Source organism: Dromiciops gliroides, chromosome 1, assembly GCF_019393635.1.
Source record: "Dromiciops gliroides isolate mDroGli1 chromosome 1, mDroGli1.pri, whole genome shotgun sequence".
NCBI classification, from domain to species: domain Eukaryota; kingdom Metazoa; phylum Chordata; class Mammalia; order Microbiotheria; family Microbiotheriidae; genus Dromiciops; species Dromiciops gliroides.
The window spans coordinates 49,704,078-49,717,735 of NC_057861.1; the positions used below are offsets into that span (position 1 = coordinate 49,704,078).

The 13,658-nt window shown below is 51.3% G+C and overlaps 1 protein-coding gene across 1 annotated transcript in view; it reads left to right on the plus strand.

Annotated features, from left to right (window-relative positions):
• FCHO1 (FCH and mu domain containing endocytic adaptor 1) overlaps positions 1-13,658 on the plus strand; it is a 58,123-nt gene that overhangs the window by 7,318 nt on the left and 37,147 nt on the right. Inside the window, exons 2-6 of the mRNA XM_043976636.1 lie at positions 2,972-3,144; positions 9,961-10,052; positions 10,257-10,331; positions 10,748-10,889; positions 11,623-11,775. Of these exons, the coding sequence (XP_043832571.1) occupies positions 3,118-3,144; positions 9,961-10,052; positions 10,257-10,331; positions 10,748-10,889; positions 11,623-11,775 (489 nt within the window). The 5' untranslated portion in view covers positions 2,972-3,117. The remainder of the gene's footprint in view (positions 1-2,971; positions 3,145-9,960; positions 10,053-10,256; positions 10,332-10,747; positions 10,890-11,622; positions 11,776-13,658) is intronic.

A 13,658-nucleotide genomic window follows, 5' to 3' on the forward strand; every position in this document is an offset into this window, starting at 1 on the left:
CTAGAGAGATGCTGGTGCCACCCAAGGGGACACGGCCAGGGTTAGAGTGGGAAGAGAGACCCTGGCTTTTTAGAGGTGTCGCGGAAAGAGCATCGGACTTGAAGCTGGGAACATGGGTTCAGATCCCGATCCCACTGTTTAGAAGTTGGTCAACCCTGGAGAAGTCATTTCGCTTCCCTAAGCCCTAGTTTCCTCATCACCAAAATGGGCATAATAATGCTTGCCCTGCTTACTGGGAAGAGCTTTGAGAACCTTGAAGTCCTATAGAAATGGGAATTATTGTCGTTAAAACCAAAAACTGCCCTTGGATGATGTTTTCTCTCTCAGAAAGTGGGAAGGAGGGGGTACTGGGGGCAATGCTGCCCACATCCCCAGGACAATGCTTTAATCTCACTCATCCTGAACCTGGATACTTGGGAAGCCGGCCCTCTGGGCTCTTCACTGGATTGTAGTTTAGCATTAGAAAGAATAGTCCAGTGTCCTAATTTTACAGATGACAAAACTGAGGCCAAGAGAGGGAAAGGACTTCCCCAAGATCACCCGGTAGTTGGTGGCAAAAGCTAGAATTAGAACCCAGTGCTCTGCCTCACCTGCCCCAGCTGTTCCTTTTTGGGGTGGTGGGTATAATCTGTCCCACACACACACCCAGGAGCAGCTGTGGGTGTGCAGAGAGGGAGGTGGGGCAGGAACCTTCTCGCTCCCCTGTCTGGCCTCCTTCCTGCCAGGGCCCCAGCACCCAGGTGTCAGGCCCCACACAAGAGTCTCTTGTGCGGGCGGAAGTGAGCTGAACTAAGGCCCCATTGCTCCTGTCTCAGTTTTTACGTCTCCTCGGGGGCATTCATCAAGTTCCTGCCCCTTCTCCTTGGTGTCCCCCCACCTTGGAAGTCTGAGGATGGAGAATGCTACAGGGCACCTGATCCAGCGGTCCTGGGTGAGTCCCGGTGGCCACAGCATTGCCCCCAGTACCCCCTCCTTCCGCCTATCTCCTTAGCAGGACAGAACTGAGCAGCCACATGGAAGGAGTATGTCCCCTGGGCACTCCCTGATCCTGGGGTTTCAAGAGGAAATGGTTTCTCTTCCTGGTCTGGGGGTGGTGGTGGAAGGTACCTAAGACAGGCAAGCCGACCTTAGTGTGAAGAGTGAGGCTGTGGGAAGTGAAAGGAGGCGGCCCCCAGACTCGTAGGCAAGGGGTGGTGGGTGAGGCTGCTGACAGCTCCTGTCAGGGGGGCTCTGGGGCATCTCTCCTTTGGCTGGCTCTGCGGAAGCAGACCTTTGACCTCCACCCCACCCCTACTCCTTTCTCCTGCCCTCCATACTATGCCTGAACATCACCAATGATTCCAATTTAGATTGGGACCCCTTCTCTGCTGTCTGCACACTGCCCAGGCCAGACTTGGAAATTCACAGAACAAAGAGGCAGGGAACAAGCTCAGAACACAGCATGTCAGAACTGGGAAGGTCCTTAGAACATGGAATTCAGGGCTGGGAGGGCCCTTAGGACACGGAATGTCAGGACTGGGAAGGCCCTTAGAGCGTGGAATGTCAGAGCTGGGAGGGTCCTTAGAACACAGAATATAGACTGTCAGAGCTACTGTGATCCTTAGAACTTGAACGAGGACTGTCAAAACTAGAAGGACCTTTCTAATAAATCATCTGCTTAGAGGCAACTGGTGTCACAGTGGATAGAGTACTGGGCCTGGAGTCAGGAAGACCTGAGTTCAAGTAAGGCTTCAGACACTAGCTGGGTGACCCTGTGTAATTCACTTCATCTCTGTCTGCCTCCAGAATTCGATTGGGATTTGTCAAGTGCTTAGAAGAGTACCTGTCACATAGTAGGTGTTATAAAAACGCTTACTTGGGGCAGCTGGGCCTGGATTCAGGAGGACCTGAGTTCAAATCCAACCTCAGACACTTGACACTTACTAGCTGTGTGACCCTAGGCAAGTCACTTAATACTCATTGCCCTAACAAAAACCAAAACAAAACAACCCCCCCCTTACTCCTCTCCCCCCTCCCCCACCCCGGTTCAACCTGCCCCTTTACAATTGAGATGAAGACCCGGATGGGGCAGTGCCCTGCTTGGGGTCACGCAGCCAGGACCTGTGCTGGTCCTCCATCTATCTCCCCCAGCTTCCAGCTTCTGCTGCCCAGCCGCCACCTCCTATCCAGCTCCCCTGCCGCTTGCCAGGGCGCCTGTCTCTGGTTCTGGTTAGTTACAGCATCTCGTCTCAGCAGAGAAGGAGCCAGCGCTCCCCAGCTGCTACAAGTGCCCACTTCCACCGCCTCATGCATTATGAATCACTCCCCGGCTCTTGTAACAGTCACCAGGGCCCTGGCTGGGGGCACGTTTGCCAAGAACAACAACACTGCCCCCACCCCCACCCCAGAAAGGCCCTTAGCACAGAGAACACTGATTATTGCCCCCCCCTCCCACTAGCCGGTCCAGTACCCCTCCCCCATTTCACAGATGGAGAAACTGAAGCCCAGAGAGGGAAGGAGCTTCCTCAGTGGCCAAGTGTAAGTTAGCCACAGAGTTGGGAAGTACCCTCCTGAACCTCTAGTACTTGGCATGTTGCCTGCCGAGTAAGAAATGGCACGTCACGCTTCATAAGTAATTGTTGGCTTGCTCAACTGGACATCGAGGAGTTGGGGGGTTTTTCCGCCCCCTCCCTGGGGTACAAGCCTGGCGATGTAGCCTTGCAGTCCTCTCCTCCTTGAAGACCCTGCCTGCGAATCACTACTCTGGCCGAGACTTACGGGCCCTCAGACCGAGATGGCCCAGATGTCTGAGCCAGGCCCTGGCCCCAGAGGCCTCCCTCCGGCCCTCTACCTTCTGACCTGCCCAGCCACTGTCTCTCTCCTCCAAGCAGCTACCAGGAGCTGGGGCGGGGAAGAAACCATATTCACCAACCCCTTTCTCCTCCCAACTTTCAGTTCCTCATTGGGTCCCTCCCTTCTCCTCTGCCCTTAGGGATGAGGGAAGAAAACCAGCCTGGGATTCTCCCCCCTCCTCCAGGGGCTGAAGCCGGGGGGCTGCAGCAGGGATTCGCTGGAGCTGGTTTCCTCTAGAGTGAGTGACCACAGGAAGGGTCTTCGGGACACTGGCCAACCACCACAATGTCCTATTTCGGGGAGTACTTTTGGGTAAGTAAAGCCTCTTGTTTTGCAAGGGGAGAGGGGCACTTGTGGAGACCGAGTTTTCATTCCAGTTGGGGTGTGTATGTGTGCAAATGGGCATCAGTGGGATGACAGGTGACACCCAGGGTTGCGCCATTCACTCTCTCCTGAGTGAGCCCTCCCTAACAGAGGGAGAGAACTGAATTAGGAGGAGAGGAGCAGCCTGGGATGCTGTCCTTGGAGTCTTGGGGAGTAGGGGGGTTGCCCTGGAAAGAGATTTTAGAGCTGGGTTCTAATCCCACCTCTGACATTTCCTACCTATCATCCTTTGGGCAACCCTCTCTCTCTGAACTTCTGCAAGATGGAGGGCTTGTACTAAATAATCTATAAGTTGTCTTCCAGTTCTCAATCCCCAGGGAGAGAGGATGAGGAAGACATGAGGCCCCTACCCTTTAAGAACTCCCAGTTGGAAGAGGAGACATGGCCCTGGACTTGGGTTGACAGAGGTGGGGTTGGGCTAAGGACAACGTCCAAAATGGTGGGCAGGTTTACTCAAGGAAGACTTCCTAGAGGACGGCCCCTGGTAACAGATTGCTCAATGTCTTCTTACTGAATCTCCTACAGTGAAATACCAGTGGGGAAGGAGACCCTCTGAGCAGGCTTCAGGGCCTTGGCTATAGTTCCCAGGGTTAGAGATGAGGTCTCTGTCCCCCTGGTCACCCCATAACTTGGCTGCTCTCCTGACGTGTCAGGAAGTGCTCTGGGCCGAGGGGACTTCCAGAACATCCCTGACCCAGAAATGATGGGGGATTTTTTTTCCCTTTGTCTTCCCATCTCTATCTTTTCCCCTAACTGACTCCCCCTCTTCCCATGTGTCTTTGAGGCCATGGGACTCCTTAGAACCTTAAGAACTGAATTTCCCTTGGGGAAGATAGGGAGAAATGGGAAATAGAGGCTGGGGGTGGGCTTTAGCCTTTTCTACAAGCCCCACTGGCTCTGCCACAGGGAGACCTGGGTTGCTGAGTAACTGGTTGCCCCTGGCAACAGAGCCAGGAAAAGGCAGCTCAGCTTCTCAACCTCCACTTAGAGCCTGGGGCCAGGGTCCCCTTCCTTAAAGGGGCCATACTCCCTCTCCTCCATGTCCTGCCCTACCACAGGGTCTGGAGCCTCCCTGGCAATGGAGGAGAAATCATCCATGCGCCCCCTTGCCCTTCCTTCTGCCACAAGTGAGATGGGGCTTTGAGATCCTGGAGAGAGGAAAGGATGTCCCAAAGGTCCTGGTGAAGGTCAGCTCTCCTGGTTCTGGAGACCCCCAGGGCTCTTGGCAAGCCACAATACTTTCTCTAACTAGGGGTCCCATTCCTCAGCAGCCTGGGGCCTCCTGGAAGAGACAGGCTTTGAGAGAATCCAGAGACTCAGGCTGGGATATGCAGGATTGGGAGTCAGGAGGCCCGGTTCTAAGCCAGGGTCAGCCACTGACTGTGTGACCTTGGGCAAGTCCCTCCCTCTCTCTGCACCTCAGTTTACTCATCTGTAAAATAAGGGGGTAGGGCTTTTTAGTCGCTCAGGCTGTCTTCCTCTTGTGATATTCCATGGGTCACTTCAAACAAAGGGTCTTCTCTCCTATCCCTGAGGCCCGTTCTCAGTCCTGTCCCCTTTGGCATCACTGGATTGCAGGGCCCCTAGGCCACGCCTAGAAGGAGCCCAGTGCCCAGTTTGTGACTCCTGTCACTGCTGCCCACCAAAGCTGGACCTCGAGGCAAGAGACAGATGCCAGACAGGGCTCATGTCAGGGGGCCTTGCTGGGGCCTGTGCCAGCAGGTGTCTAAGAATCCTGTGGCCCTCTTGGTCAGGGTGGCCACCACCCGGTGAGCATTTTGCAGTGGGGACCATCTAGGTCACACAAGAAAGGGGAGCACACCAAGAAGAAAGTCTGGCAGGCTGGATGCTTCCAAGACCCAGCTCACCAAGTCCTGCTGTGGCCAGAGTGCTTCATGAGGTTCCATGGGAGAGAAAGAGCTGAATGGAGCTAGAGAATGTCAGAGCTGGCAGGGCCCTTAGAACATGCAATGTCAGAGCTGGAAGGGCCTTTGGAACCCAGAGTGTTAGAACTGGGAGGAACCTTAGAACACAGGATGTCAGAGCTGGCAGGGCCCTTAGAACATGCAATGTCAGAGCTGGAAGGGCCTTTGGAACCCAGAGTGTTAGAACTGGGAGGAACCTCAGAACACAAGATATCAGAGCTGGAAGGGTCCTTAGAACATGCAGTGTCAGAGCTGGAAGGGCCTTTGAAACCCAGAGTGTTAGAACTGGGAGGAACCTTAGAACACAGGATGTCAGAGCTGGGAGGGCCCTTAGACACAGAAGGTCAGAGCTGGGAAGGTCCTTGGAAACCACTTGTTCTACTACCCTAGTTTTAAAGAGAAAACAAGTCCAGAGAGTTAGGGACTTACCCAAAGACTCACAGCCATTTCATGTCTAGGGAAGCTCTAGGATCCAAGTCTTCCTACTATTCCTAGCCAAGAAATCTTTCCACTACCTACTGTAGCCTCCCTTCTCCCCTCCCCTCCCCTCCCCTCCCCTCTCCCCTCCCTTCCTCTCTCCTCTCCCCTCCCCTCTCCTCTCCCCTTCCTTCCCTCTTTACAGGCTCACAAGAAATATGGGTCCTCACATATGGAAAGATGACTAATAGTATGAGACATGATGTGCTAAGAGCCCCATGGACTGAATAAACAATGACTTCTGTGGGGGCTCAGAGAAAGGAGAGGTTACTGTTGGCTGGAGAGGGCAGAGGAAGCAGCCCAGAGGAGATGTGCCCTGATCTGGCCTTTGGAGTCCTTATTGGGTCATCACTTACTGTGGGCCAGGTACCTTGCTAAGCCCTGAAAATAGAAATAAAAGAAAAAACAGTTTAAAAACCAAGCGCAGTCCCTGCCTTTCAAGAGTTCACATCCCAATGGGGATGACAGCTCATAAAAGAGATCTGAAAGAAGGGGAGGAGGGGGCTAGAGGGTACCCTTGCCAGGGCCTGGCAGAGAAGTCCAGATCAGAGCCAGGAGGAAAAGGGTGAGGGCGGCCGGCTTGGCGACTTCCTTGAAAACAGATGCTCTGGGAAGAACTCGCTGATCCAGGACTGGACTGATGGGGCAAAGGCACGGGGTGGGGGTCTTGCAGGGTGAGAAGGACCAGTAAAGTCTTGTCACTGAGATGGAAGAGGATCTTCCACCTCAGAGAATCGTAGATAAGCACAAAAGCAAAGGGCATGTTTAGGGGGTGGGGAGCTTAGGGTGTGTGAAGGGAGGAATGAGGCTCAGAAGATGGAGATGGAAATTGGGGGTAACTCCAAAGGGCATTGAATGCCAGGCTTGAGGTTGAACTTCCTTCTGTGGGCCACAGAGACCCATGGGAAGTGTTTGAACTCGCGAGAGATTTGATCAGACGTGGACTTTAGGAAGGTGGATCTAGAGGGAGGGCCTGGAGATTCATTGACTGCACACAAGAAAAGAGATTGCTGCAATTGTCCAGAGATGAGAGCATGAGGGGACAGCTAGGTGATGCAGTGGATAGAGCACTGGTCCTGGATTCAGGAGGAGCTGAGTTCAAATCCGACCTCAGACACTTGACACTTACTAGCTGTGTGACCCTGGGCAAGTCACTTAACCCCAATTGTCTCACACACACACACACACACACACACACACACACACACACACGTGAGTCAGATAGGGCATGAGACTGAGATAGAAGATGAATAGGAGGAGTATTCTGGAGAAAGAAGAGGATTTAGAGCCTAATTGAATGTGAGCAGGTGGTTTCTAGCCTTGATGATAGGCAGGATGGTGGGGCCCCTGGCAGGGACAGGCATGGCAGTAAGGAGGGACAGGTTGTGGGGGAACTGTGTAAGTCTGTAGCCCCAGAAGGTTTGACCAATGGTACCCATTCCCATGGAACACAAGAGTAAAGGGAGTTAGTATTTCTTTGTGTCTTCCTGAGGCCCAAGCCAGCCTTGGACTCTTTTTTTTTTTTTTTTTTGCAGGGCAATGAGGGTTAAGTGACTTGCCCAGCTAGTAAGTGTCAAGTGTCTGAGGCCAGCTTTGAACTCGGGTACTCCTGAATCCAGGGCTAGTGCTTTACCCCTGCGCCATCTAGCTGCCTCCCAACCTTGGACTCTTACGGCAACTTTTCCAAAAAAATATTGGGGGAAATTCTGATAATTGTGTCCGTGTCTAGTAGGCGTCTAATAAATGCTTATAGACTGCTCAATTGGTTAATCAAAGCTTACCGAATGAATTGAATCAAGCAGTGACATTGGAAGGTGTCAGTGGAAGGTATCTCAGTGTGGTAAGAGTGGTGTCTCCATCCTCAGCCCTAGTCAGACCACAGCTGGGATATCCTGTCCCTTCCTAGGTGCCTCAGTTTAGGGAGGATCTGGATAAGCCAGAAAGGTGCTTGGTCCACAACAGGCGATTCATAAGTGCTTGTTGATTGACCAGCGCGTCTGAGGAAGGGCTTTCAGCTCAGACTGTAGGCAGATCAGTGAAAAGAGCTGGCAGTGTTTAGTCTGGAGAAAGAAAAGATGAAGAGCTGGTGTCTTCAAGCAATCGACCGCTGTGGAAGAGTTAGATGTGCTGGGATCCTCCCAAGGGAAGAGCCGGAAGCCAGGAGGCCAGTGTGGGCAAGAGAATCTTCCTGTAGGAGCTGCTGGTGGCTCTCTCCAGGCAAAGGCTGGCCAGCTGGCCATCGGTCAGGGCACACTTGGGATTGGATGGCTGCTGAGGTCCCTTCTGACTTTGCCATCCTGGGATCCTGTGCTTCTGAATTTGGGGGGACTCAGCCATGCCACTGGGCAGACCCCCCAGGGCCTTTGTATGCCCGCCTGGCACAGGCCAAGCCTGGGGGACTTGGCCGGAGCCAAGCAGCAAAAAGAAAAGCTGTTTTGTGTGACATGCCAGGCAGAACGCTGGGGGCTGGAGTCACAGGGGTTGATGTGAACGGGCTCTGTTCTAGCAGGTGCCTGACAGGCAGCCCGCCACCCCCACCCCACCCCAGTCAGCCTCCATCCCCAGCTCTCCCTGTTTCCCCTTCTAGACTCCGGGCCATCTGTCCACTCCACCCCCAGCCCCTACCACACCCCAGCCCTGGGAGCTGCTTCCATCCCCTGCTCCCAGGCCTGCCAAGGCTCTCCTCATTCTGCCTCCTCTGCCAAGGACCCCAATCCTAATCGGACTTTACTCCTGCCAGAATTCATGTCATCATAGGAGCTGGGTCTAGAAAGGAACCCAGGAGCTCATCTAATCCATCTTAACCCAGATCCTACCTCGGACATATATGAGCTATAGAACCCTGGGCGAGGGGCAGCTAGGTGGCACAGTGGATAGAGCACAAGCCCTGGAGTCAGGAGTACCTAAGTTCAAATCTGGCCTCAGACACTTAACACTTATTAGCTGTGTGACCCTGGGCAAGTCACTTAACCCCAATTGCCTCACAAAAAAAAAAAGAAGCCTGGGTGAGGAATCACCTAACCTCCCTGTGCCTTGATTTTCTTCTCTTTTAAATGGGCATAATCATTACACCCATCTCATGGGTTATTGTGAGGATCAAATGAGAGCACTTTGCAATCCTTAAAATACTCTAGAAATACCAGTTATCATGATAATAATGATAGATGTTATTATCATCACAGCACAGGGATGGGTGAGGTGTGAGGTTCCTCGCTGACAGCCAAGGCTGTGTCATCTAGGGTAAAACTTCTTAAACTGTGGGTCTTGATCCCATATGGAGTCACATGACTGAATGTGGGGGTCGTGAAAAACCTGGCAACGGTCAAAGGTTATGTGTATCTATTTTATATACCCACCTACCCAGGGTTGTATAGAAATTTCTCAGGTGAAAAAGGGTCGTGGGGCAGCTAGTGGGGGGCAGCTAGGTGGTGCAGTGGATAGATCACCGGCCTTGGAGTCAGGAGGACCTGAGTTCAAATCTGGCCTCAGATACTTGACACTTACTAGCTGTATGACCTTGGGCAAGTCACTTAACCCCAATTGCCTCAAAAAAAAAAAAAAAAAGGAAAAGGGTCGTGACTGGAAAAAGTTTAAGAAGACCTGGGCAAAGGGAAGGTGAATTTAGTACCTAGGTTCTGATTTCCCCTCTGCTTCTGACTCTCTTTGTGACTTTGGGCAAATCCATTTCCTGTTCTGGGTCTGTCTAGAAAATAAAGTGTCCCAGACGATTTTTAAGGCCCCTCCCAATTCTGACACTCTGTGTGCTAAGGGCCCTCCCAGCCCTTTCATTCTGTGTTCTAGGGACCCTCCCAGACATTCTGTGTTCTACCTCCCAGTTTTAACATTCCATGTTCTAAGGTCTGTTCTAGCTCTAATGATCAAATTCATTACTCTGTCACTGAAGAGCCTTGAATACCTAACCCAGTATTGGGCCTCAGTTTCTCCTGCAAGCTCTTATAGAAACATCAACTCCCAGAAGGGCAGACTTGGACCTTAGAACACAGAACAGAGAATGTCTAAGCTAGGAGGGCCCCTAACACAAAACGTTCAAACTGGGAGGTCCCTTAGAACATGAAATGTCTGAGTTTGGAGGACTCTCAGAGCAGAGAACAGAGATTTTTTTTTTTTTTTTTGGCGGGGCAATTGGGGTTAAGTAACTTTCCCAGGGTCACACAGCTAGCAAGTGTAAAGTGTCTGAGACCGGATTTGAACTCAGGTCCTCCTGAATCCAGGGCTGGTGCTCTATCCACTGTGCCACCTAGCTGCCCCTGAGAACAGAGATATTGAAGATGGAGGGCACCTGAGATGATTCTCAGACAGACCATTCGCTCCCATTCTCCAGGGGGAGAAGAATCACGGTTTTGACGTGCTCTATCACAGCATGAAGCAGGGGCAGGTCTCTACCAAGGAACTGGCTGATTTTATCCGAGAAAGGTAACTCTCTCCCCACCCTCCTTATTCTCCCCACACTCAGGCCCTCCACCTCCAGACCCATCCTTTCCCTTTCCCTTCCCATGCTGTTGCCAAGCACCGAGCAAGGGAAGAAAAAGAGGGTCACCGTTCCCCCTAACCCTCCAGCTTCATTCCCCCCACTGGCCTTTCCACCCACCAAATCCTTGATCTTTTCTGTCACTCCAGGGCCACTGTGGAAGAGACATACTCCAAGGCCATGGCGAAGCTGGCTAAGATGGCTGGCAATGGGACTCCCATGGGGTGAGCTGGGGAGTGGGGTGGGTGAGAGCTGGGAAAGAAGTGAGGGAATCCGACTCCATTGGTGGCTTGGCACAGGCCCCTTGGGGAAGGGGAATGAGGGCATTTTGTGCTTGAAACATTCTTCATCCCTGGGGGGATAAAAAAAAAAGCTCATCACACGTTAACATCTGTCCAGCCAGTAAGTAAACCTACCAGTTTGGGCAGATGTTTCTGATTGGCTTTGCTTGTCATGTGAACCTCAGAGATCATGAGCATATCCTTCTTTATCTAGAAGGGGATTGATATGGTGTGTGTGTGTGTGTGTGTGTGTGCGTGCGCATGTGCATGCTTGTGCACATGCACATGCACATGTGAAGATGAGAGGAACCTTATGTGAGTATGCCCAGCACTACGTGACTACTGGTTGGTACCCACAGGACGTTTGCCCCGCTTTGGGAGGTGTTTCGAGTGTCCTCAGACAAGCTGGCACTGTGTCACATGGAGCTGACCAAGAAGCTGAATGACCTCATCAAGGACGTGGCCCGTTACGGGGAGGAACAGAGCAAAGCCCACAAGAAGGTGCCCACAGGGCCACCCTCATCCCTCCCTGACATTCCTACTCCCAGCTCTCCCACCCTCCAGACAATTGGCTGAGATGAACTGGCACATTCTCAGCTAGACTCCTAGGTGCCCCAGGCTGGTGGAAACCCTCCAAAGGCTGCTTATCCAGTCCAATACATACCTGAAGGGAGATGTTACAAGTGGCCTCTGTCTCTGGATCTTTGGGACATGCTCTGGAGGAAGCCTGCTCCATACTGTAATGCCTCTCATGATTAGGGTGTTCTCCCTGGGTTCGAATCCTGCCTGAGATGGTGACTTGCTGAGTGGTTCTGAGCAAATCCCTTCACTTTTCTGGGCCTGTTTCCTCATCAGTCAAATGAGGGCTTTGGGTAATAACCACTAAGTTCCCTTTCAATTTTAAATTGATGTTGACACGAATGATCCTTCGATTAAGCAGAAAGCCCCTGCTCTAAGCAGACTTGGACAGTAGAAACACAGAACAAACTCCTGTTGCCTTCGGAGTGATCATGCCCTCCTGTCCTTGTCCTATTATGCCCAAGTCTGAAGAGCAGACCCCCTGACATGGCACGATGTCCAGGAGGCTGTACCCTCTTCTCTGGCCTCTCTCCAGCTCATCCTCAGAGTAGAGGCAGCCCAGGGGCCTGGGTGGAGATAACCCACGAGCTATTGGAAGGAATTCCTTGGGAAGGAGAGGCTCCCTAATTCTCTTCCCTAACCACTCTTTCCACAGTGTAAGGAGGAAGCGGTGGGTACCCTAGAAGCTGTGCAGGCACTACATGGGGTCTCCCAGCTCCTGCCCAAGTCCAGGGAGAGCTACGTCAGCAGGTGTCTGGAACTTGAGCGGCTGAGGAAGGAAGGCACCAATCAGAAGGAGATTGATAAGGTAAGGTGGTCATGGGTGCCTGGGCAGAGGCAGGTTGGCCCCGGAGCCTTGGCCTGACCTAAGGCACCTCGCCATCTCTAGTGACATCCACAGGAAGAGTCAGAAAAGTGAGTTAGGAGAGTCTACTAACTTGCCGTGTGACCCTGGGTAATTGTTTTCACTTCTCCAAGCTTCAGTTTTCCCATCTGCAAAATGGGCAACAAGTACTTCTCTCTTGCTTGGATAATTATGAAGGTCAAATAAGAAGATGGATGTGAAAGTGCTTTATAAACTGAAAGGGGCTTTATGAACCATGAAATATCTTGAAAGGGCACAAGGGCCTTCTGGGGTTGAGCAAAACAAATCTAGTCCCTCTGCCCTGACTTGAAGTCAGAGGACCTGGATTCAAGTCCTTACACTATGACTTTGGGACATTGGGCAAGTCCCTTCCACTCTGGGTCTAATTTTACTCATTTGTTTAAAAGGAGGGGTTCCAGCCTGAATTCTTATGGTCCTCTCTTCTTTCAGTGCTTAGCACAGTGCTTAGTACACAGTAAGTGCTTAATAAATGCTAGTTGACTTCCCTTGACTCTCTGATCACCTCTTCCCCTGCTTCATCCCTGAGTGCATTCTTTGTCCTCATTGGGATCTCTAGTTCCTTAGATCTTCCTCATTCCCCCACCCTTATAAGGCAGGTGGGTAGTGCGCAGTGGATAGAACACTAGACTTAGAATCAAGAAGGTTCCTCTTCATGAGTTCAAATCCAGCCTCAGGCACTTACTAGCTGTATGACCCTAGGAAAGTCACTTAACCCTTTTTGCCTCAGTTTCCTCACATGTAAAATGAGCTGGAGAAGGAAATGGCAAAGCACTCCCAGTAGCTTTGCCAAGAAAACCTCCAAATGGGGTCACAGAGAGTCAGACATGACTGAAACAATTGAACAGTGTTCCTTCCCCATCTATCCTTCTTAAATATCAGAGCAATTTCCCTGACAATCTCTTGGAAGATGATGTCTAAGCTCTCTTTTTGTTTTTATCATGGCTTACAGGTAGTCCAATAATTTTCAGATTATTTCTCCTGGATTTATTTTCCAGGTCAGCTGTTTTTCCAAGGAGATATTTCACATTGACCTCTATTTTTTTCATTCATTTGGATTTGCTTTATTGTGTCTTGATTTCTCATAAAGTCATTAGCTTCCATTTGCTCAATCCTAATTCTTAAGCAATTATTTTCTTCAGAGAACTTTTGTATCTTCTTTTCCATTTGGCTTTTCAAGCTGTTGACTTTTTTCCCCATGACCCTCCTGCATCACTCATTTCTCTTTCCATTTTTTACTCTGCCTCTTACCTTATCTTCAGAGTCCTTTTTGAGCACTTCCATGGCCTGAGACCAATTCATATTTTTCTTGGAAGCTTTGCATGCAGGAGCTTTGACTTTGTTATCTTCTTCTGAGGGTGTATTTTGATCTTCCTTGTCACCAGAGAAACTTTCTAGTGTCCACATTTTTTTCTGTCTGCTCATTTTGCCAGCCTATTTCTTGACTTTTAACTCCTTCTTAAAGTGGGGCACTGCTTACAGGGCACACTGTCTCAAGCTTCAGGGGGTCCTAGGTGGTACGATTTAAGGAGAGGAACATTCTGCACTCTCATGACCTGTTCTCTGGTCTGTAATAACCACAGGCCAGCTTGCTCTTTAACCTGGGAACAGAATTCTGTTTCACAGTGGTTGCAAGCTCCGTTGTACCTACACCCCTCTCCTAACCTGGGCCGCCACTCAAGACTGCTTCCTGGTTCCAAGCACCGGCAACACAACAGAGTTCTGCCTCAGTGCCAGCAGAGACCCCTGCAATCTCCGCCTGGCCAACCACTAGAACCCCTCACTGGTCTGTGAGCTGAATTCCAGAA